This window comes from Drosophila erecta, unplaced genomic scaffold, assembly GCF_003286155.1.
Source record: "Drosophila erecta strain 14021-0224.00,06,07 unplaced genomic scaffold, DereRS2 tig00000056-arrow-arrow-pilon, whole genome shotgun sequence".
Taxonomy (NCBI): Eukaryota; Metazoa; Arthropoda; class Insecta; order Diptera; family Drosophilidae; genus Drosophila; species Drosophila erecta.
The window spans coordinates 97,147-103,775 of record NW_020825201.1 but is presented as its reverse complement, the minus strand read 5'-3'; the positions used below and the strand labels follow the sequence as shown (position 1 = coordinate 103,775).

General features: G+C 43.2%; 1 protein-coding gene across 1 annotated transcript; it reads left to right on the top strand.

Moving 5' to 3' along the window:
• The first annotated feature begins 2,639 nt into the window (after positions 1-2,639).
• On the top strand, positions 2,640-4,723 carry LOC6556218 (aminopeptidase N). Its single transcript, XM_001983015.3, has 3 exons — positions 2,640-2,749; positions 2,814-4,170; positions 4,433-4,723. The coding sequence occupies exons 1-3, from the start codon at positions 2,640-2,642 to the stop codon at positions 4,544-4,546; spliced, it is 1,581 nt and encodes a 526-aa protein (XP_001983051.1). The 3' UTR covers positions 4,547-4,723.
• The last annotated feature ends 1,906 nt before the right edge of the window (positions 4,724-6,629 follow it).

Sequence of the window (6,629 nt, the reverse complement as noted above, 5' to 3'; positions counted from 1 at the left end):
GCCAGCCGCAGTCCAAAATCCAAATGGGATGGTGATTGTTCCTGAAACCGAGCCGAAAATTTCATTGAAATTTTCTGTAGTCCAAAACCAATGGCACTTGCTGGGAATGGGGGCTTGGTGAATGGAAGCTCGCCCAATTGTTTGTGTGCTCGCTTGTCAAACAATATTTCAACAGGGAGATTAGTTGCTTATTTTGACAGGAGCTGTCAGTGTTCCGTTTAGCACCGGTTCCGGGAAGCCAGGATCCCGTATTGGACCGGATAATCACACGTACACAGCTCCGTTTCCTTTCACGATGGTATCCATGAAAGGATATAGAGGATTTCAAGGATGCGCCTTAGCCAGCTGACGATGATGCTTCTCATATCTCTAGTGCAGCCAGTGCATGCACTTCTGCTCGAGTGCCCTGCCACATCCGCATACCCATCCGCATACTCATCCGCACCCTCGCCCGCAGCACATCCACATCGAGCATAGTTTTTCTTTGGCTTCTCTCATTTTTCATGCGCGCCAGCTAAGCTTTTAATTAAATGCAAGAAAATTCAATTTTAATTAAAATTTCTCAAAAGTCTCTGGGCTGGCATTGCATACGGATGGCGCAGCGATTGGATGGGGCTGCGGATGTGGATGCGGATCCGGATCCGGATCCGGATCCGCACTAGGTATGGGCTCTCGGGTCTTGTCCTGTTTTCGATCTGGGCTGTTCGACTTGAGTGTTTGCCAAACGTGTAAAATTGAAAATTAGGAAATCGAATTGTAATGCCAACAGGGGCAGGACGAAGAACAAAGGGGAGCCAGTTTGTGGGAGAGGGATCCGAGTTATCAGGCACACAAAAGCAAAATTGTAAAGTAATTGGAAATGAAAATTCATTTAGGATCCGAATCGGGATGAGCAAATGCGCTGGGCTGAGGGTCTTTGAAGGGGCAACGAGTCATTTCAACGAGCCCTTCAAATGGACTCTTTTCTACGACAGAAGAAACTCATTCTCATGGGAACCATTTTCTTAAGGACAACTAATCACATTTAACGAACTTTGAAATAATACTTCTGCAGTGATCCCTTTTGTTCAGTCTACGCAGGATTCAAGCCTTATTTATATAAATTAACTTCCATGCAAGAATTGAAAAATGTTTTTTATAAAATGTTGAGAAATAATTAAACTTGAAAAAAAAATAACTTGAAATAATTCATCATAGCAAACTTAATTTTGAATGGCCAAATCGATTTGCAAATTTTCCGAAAATAATCCCGCGTATTCAACTCAATCCCAATAACTAATCCACACGTGACTACCAATATTTTGATATGCAAGGCGGGGCTGGTGGCAAACTTTTGAGCAAAAGTTTGCTAGCCCCCAAAAGCCACCGAGGCTTTTGCGAGCATTTTGCACATAATTTAAGCGCTCACATCCCGTCAGTCATAAATTACACATATTACATGCACGTATAAATCGCAAACCAGATCCGCATATGTATGCGTATGCGCTGTGCGTTCGAGGGTCCTGGTCCTGGTCCTGGTCCTGCTGGGCCCGAGAGTCGGCCTGCAAACTGGAACCAAAGCGCTTAACATCCTTTTTGGCGCTGTGCCACACTGGCACACACTAACACTCACGTGTTTGCAAACAGATACATGTGCAAGTCGAGAAACGCACGTAGCGCAAAAAGTTGCAAACTTCTGCCAGCCCGCAAGTGAAAGCTGGAGGAAAGTAAGTCAAGACGCCACTAAGTCGAGCTGGGAATGCTACTTTTACTCAGAACACCCCGTGCCCATCCGAAGGATCTTATGTTCTGGCTCCCAAGTTAAAAAGGCTGTTAAACAACCCCAGCCCACGGTAAATGTAATATTCTTAATGTTGATTTGACACACGTGACTTTGAATAATATAATAGCACTAAAGTGGGATTAATTACAAAACAAATTCTAAAAACACCACAAGTAAGTAAACTAGGCGCAGTAAGTCAGATCGTCGTAAATTTTCCCTTGAAAAGAAATTTAAAATTTAAAAAACTATTTGGCGACCAGTTTAAAAGATCAACAATCGAACAGTTTTTGTTCAGCATGTTTGAACGCTATAGAAATGTTGCACTGTACCGATTGATACTCCTACTTTGTCTGTGTCAAGTTGCATGTTCTTTTAAAACTCAGCTGTACGATGAGCCCCGATTGCCGGCAAATGTAAAGCCATTTCACTATGATATTAGATTGTTAACTCACCTGGAGAGCTCAGCCCATCCCAGCTACAATGGTTTCGTTAGGATTTCCATTCATGCACAAAAAACCACCAATCAAGTGGTGCTTCATGTGGGCAGAGTTTCAATCGAGGCCAAGAAAATCAGGCTATTTGGTGGGACGTCCAACTATCGTCTGATATATGTCAGGTTCATAAAGGATCGGGAATATATGGTTGTTGCCTTCAACCAATCTTTGTTGATGGGCAAATCCTATGTCCTCAGCATCGAATTCGGCAGGTCAATGTCCATGGATGAGAGGGATGGTTATTTTATACGCCACTATGTACATTCGAAGACCTCGGAGAAAATGTAAGCTTCCTTTCCTTCTCGAGTTCAACAAAGCTAACACCCACGCCCTTAAGCTGGTACTCCGTGTCCCACTTCAATCGGAACTGGGTAAGGAACACCATGCCCAGCTTCGATGAGCCCTCCCTGAAGGCCACTTTTAATGTGACCATGGGTCATCACAAGCGCTTCCAAAGCTACAGCAATATGCATATCCACGCTGTGCAGCCCAAGTGAGTTTGATCCGACTGGATGGCTTGCCCGTAATCCCCAAACGCCATTGTTACCTTTTTCTAGCCGTGAGATACAGGACTATGTATGGTCCGTGCATGAGGTTACGCCCTTGATTCCCACACATTTGCTGGCCCTTTCCGTTAATAACTTCAACTGCCGGTATAGCCAAGCAGCCAGTACGAATCCAGTTCGATTTCGGACCTGTGCCCAGTTGGCTGATATGCGTGAGACCTCCTTTGCCGCCCAAATGGCTCCTCAGATTCTGGAGTTTCTGGACAGTTTGCTTCAGGTGGAACTACCACTGGAGAAGATCGATCAACTGGTGGTGGATGATTTTCCTGCAGCAGCCACGGAAAATTTCGGCCTCGTCGTCTACAGTAGCACACAGCTGTTGCTCCGTGAAAATGGGCCAATGACCAAGGAAAAAGTGGAGGCACTCGAGCTAATCTCTTATGAAATGGCACATGTGTGGTTTGGCAATCTGCTGGGAATGGACCTGAACTCAGACATCTGGTTAACGGAGGGACTAGCCGGATACTTTAAAAGCCTGGCCATGGATCACTTGCAATCGGGAATGGGTCGCCGGATACTGCTCAGGTATCGCGAATCCTCCATCATGTACGAATCGCAGGTGGGCGGCATATCCTTGGTGCCTCCTTTATCAGTCGCCCCTTCTAATGAAGAGAAGCAACTGTACCAGAAGGCCACCTCTCTGATTTATATGCTGATTGGCTTTTTGGGCAATGAGACTTTTTACGATGGAATTCGGCGGCACATGTGGCAGAACTCCTTTGGCAGCAGCACGCCCGAGCTCTTCTGGAGATCCCTACAACTGGCCAGTGAAAGGGAGGCCGCTTTGGCCAAGAACTGGGATGTCAAAAGCATCATGGACACGTGGACTATGCAAGACGGCTATCCGTTAGTCACTGTAATCCGGAACGGGAGTGAAGTATTCCTGACGCAGAGACACGCCCTCAACCGCAGCAGTTCCCAGCTTTGGTGGATTCCGCTGACCTACCTCATAGAGGGCGGATCTGTTTCCAAAAACCTCGAGCCGAGGGCGTGGCTTAGTGCCGACAGCCATAGCATAAAACTAAATGCTATAGTTCCGCCTAACCAGTGGATCCTTCTTAACCTGCGCGCGGTTGGCTACTACAGAGTCAACTATGACGAGCACACCTGGCAGCTTTTGGCCACCACACTGTTCGATGACTTTCGTAGCATAAATGTCCTAAACCGTGCCCAGATCGTCAGCGATGTTCTATTCCTCTGGAATCAGGAGCTGCTCACCTGGTCCACTGCCTTCAATGTATTGAAGTACATCATCAACGAGGACGAGTACGAACCTCTCGTGGCTTTCGTTGTGGGCGTGACCAATGGTTTCTGTGGTATCTCGACGGAGAGTTCGTTTAGCATTGCGGTGAGACAAGACCACCTTGTTTTAATGAGTACTTCCTAAGTTATTCGCCTAAGTGTTCCCTTGTTGTTATATCTTAAGCACTTTTTATTTAAATTAATCACAATAAGAAATAGCATAGTGAATAACAAGTAAGTTTATTTAAATTTCGAATGAATACTTTATAAGTTGTTCGTAGTTAAAGGTTATATCTTAAATTTCAAAGAAAAACCTAAATATTCTTAATCTACGATTCGATAATAATATTGCTTCGGTGTCTCTACAGAAATGGCTTGGTATTGCTGCGAAATGGTATGCAGAGTTCATCAGTTACACGTTCGACAAATTCGTGGTTCAGGATCCCAGCCAGAATCTGAATAGCCTTGACTACCCAGACTAGCCGGAAACAATGGTGGCCCACTCGAGCACCACAAACTAATGGGCCAGGGCAGATGCACTCCCATTTGCCCAGTGGCAAGTCTCCATCTTTGGGAGCTGGCGAAATGAAACCGCCATCAATGAACCGCAATTGTATTTGTTTGCAAATAACTGAGCGTTATCTGAGACTATTTATCTTTATCTGCAACAAAAGCAAAAGCATCTCCGCACAATGCCAAAGGACCAGGAAGGAGCAGCCCCTGGGAACTGTGGATCCACTTACAGCCAAGGCGCCAACTGAAATAATGATGCAGGCGAAATAACAATAAAGGCGGGCCGCGAAAAGGACTGGGCAGGTATAAAGGACAGTATCGATGCTCCTTTCCGCAGCGGTAAAGACAATGGCAGCCCTCGTAATATTGCAGCAATTTCCATGGCAATGCAATGGGCTCCTTCTACTTACCAAATCACTTCAAGGAGTCGAGTCTTTAAGGTCGCTGCAAAGAGTTTTAGGACGGAGTTTGTGGAAAGAAATATAAGTAAAGTATTATAGTCGGTTAAAAATCTGAAAATTGTGTGAGCAAAAAGTTCGTTTTACGCCTAATGAAATTTGGGCAATTCCGTGGGAGCCAAAGCTCAGGCGGAAGCGTATTCCGCCTAAAACCTGCAAATTAAATTTAATGGAACATATATTACCATTTTCCGTTTTGTTATTTTTCTGACCCCCATTTTCGGCTCTCTGGCTGGTTTATGGTCGTCGGCAACACAAATATTTATAAATCAAATTTAGCGCTTTGGATTAATACGGGCATTCCAAAGCAAAAGTATTAACATCCAATCACTTGCAAGCCCGATAAATTTTATATTTTATAATATATATGCACTTATAAAACAATTAACTTTTTACTAGTTCTCGGTTGAGGTTTATTTTCTGATTTTGCTTTTTGGCGTTAATTGTATATGGTTCGTGTGATATCTTTTTTGTCTGGATGAATCTTGTTTAATTTTTATTCCCCTTTGTCAGTGGTCATTTTTAAATGCGCACATTTATTAAGGTTGCTATTTAATTTTCTTTTTGGTAAACAAAAGGAGCCCCAAAGTATGCACTTTGAACGCAATAAAAACAAAGAGTCTTATGCTGCATTGAAAAAATCAATTATTGTCATTATTGTAAAAGCAAGTAAAAAATGTCAGAGATGGCCACAATACAGTTGCTGAATGCAGTTGACAGTTTTATAATGACGTTCATTATGGAAGCAGGCAATTAATTTCTTTTAATTGCCCAGGTGTGTCAAAAGAAGTAACAAAACTCGAAAGTTGAACAGAATTAATAAAAATTAAAACACATTTAACGACGAGTTTTTAGAACTGAAAATATTGTTCGCTAAAGTAAGTGTTAAAATAAAAATATACCAGTCACTTTTTTGTCTTTTTAATAATGTACTTAATATCATAAGTATTTTGTTCATGTTTTCTTAACTGAATATAAACAGAAAGTTGGCCGCTTGTAATATTTATTATAAAATTTATTACACTTGTAGCTAAAATCAAAGCGCCCCTTATGAATACGCTAACAAACATCTTATCCTTTTCAAACCACAAGTCAGCTAGTTCGCCAACGGGCAGGATTCAGTTGACACATCTTCATCCTTCTGACTGCATTTGAGCACTTAAAGCATATGTCGATTGCCCCTATGGAGGGGACAACGAGAGGAGAATCAAAAACATCTCTCAGCAAATAAACAACCAACATACTGGGAGTCGGAATCCGAGTTGTGTTGAATTTTTTGCATGAATTATGCAAGGAGTGTGTTCAACTGTTGTGGGCTGGCCTGAGTTCTGGGTGTCCCAGGCTCCCACAAAGGGAATTCTTAAATGGGATTTGGGAAATCACAAGCCGAGCCCAGAGATGGGGATGTGAAATTAAAAGGGGATGGCGAGCTCAACGGTAGGCGAACCATTTTTTCGCTTTGATGGGATATCCAATTGCAGTTAGTCCAAGTAATATATACATTTAAGTATGATCGCAACATATGTGTACGAGTATATGCGGCTTATGTGATTGTGCACAGGAAGAAACACAGGAAAATCTGTTAGGCAGCTGT

Coding starts and splice junctions, on each gene's coding strand:
- LOC6556218 (XM_001983015.3), top strand. CDS start 2,640: ATGCCCAGCTTCGATGAGCCCTCCCTGAAGGCCACTTTTAATGTGACC. Junction 2,750..2,813: donor ATCCACGCTGTGCAGCCCAA/GTGAGTTTGATC, acceptor ACCTTTTTCTAG/CCGTGAGATACAGGACTATG. Junction 4,171..4,432: donor AGAGTTCGTTTAGCATTGCG/GTGAGACAAGAC, acceptor GTGTCTCTACAG/AAATGGCTTGGTATTGCTGC.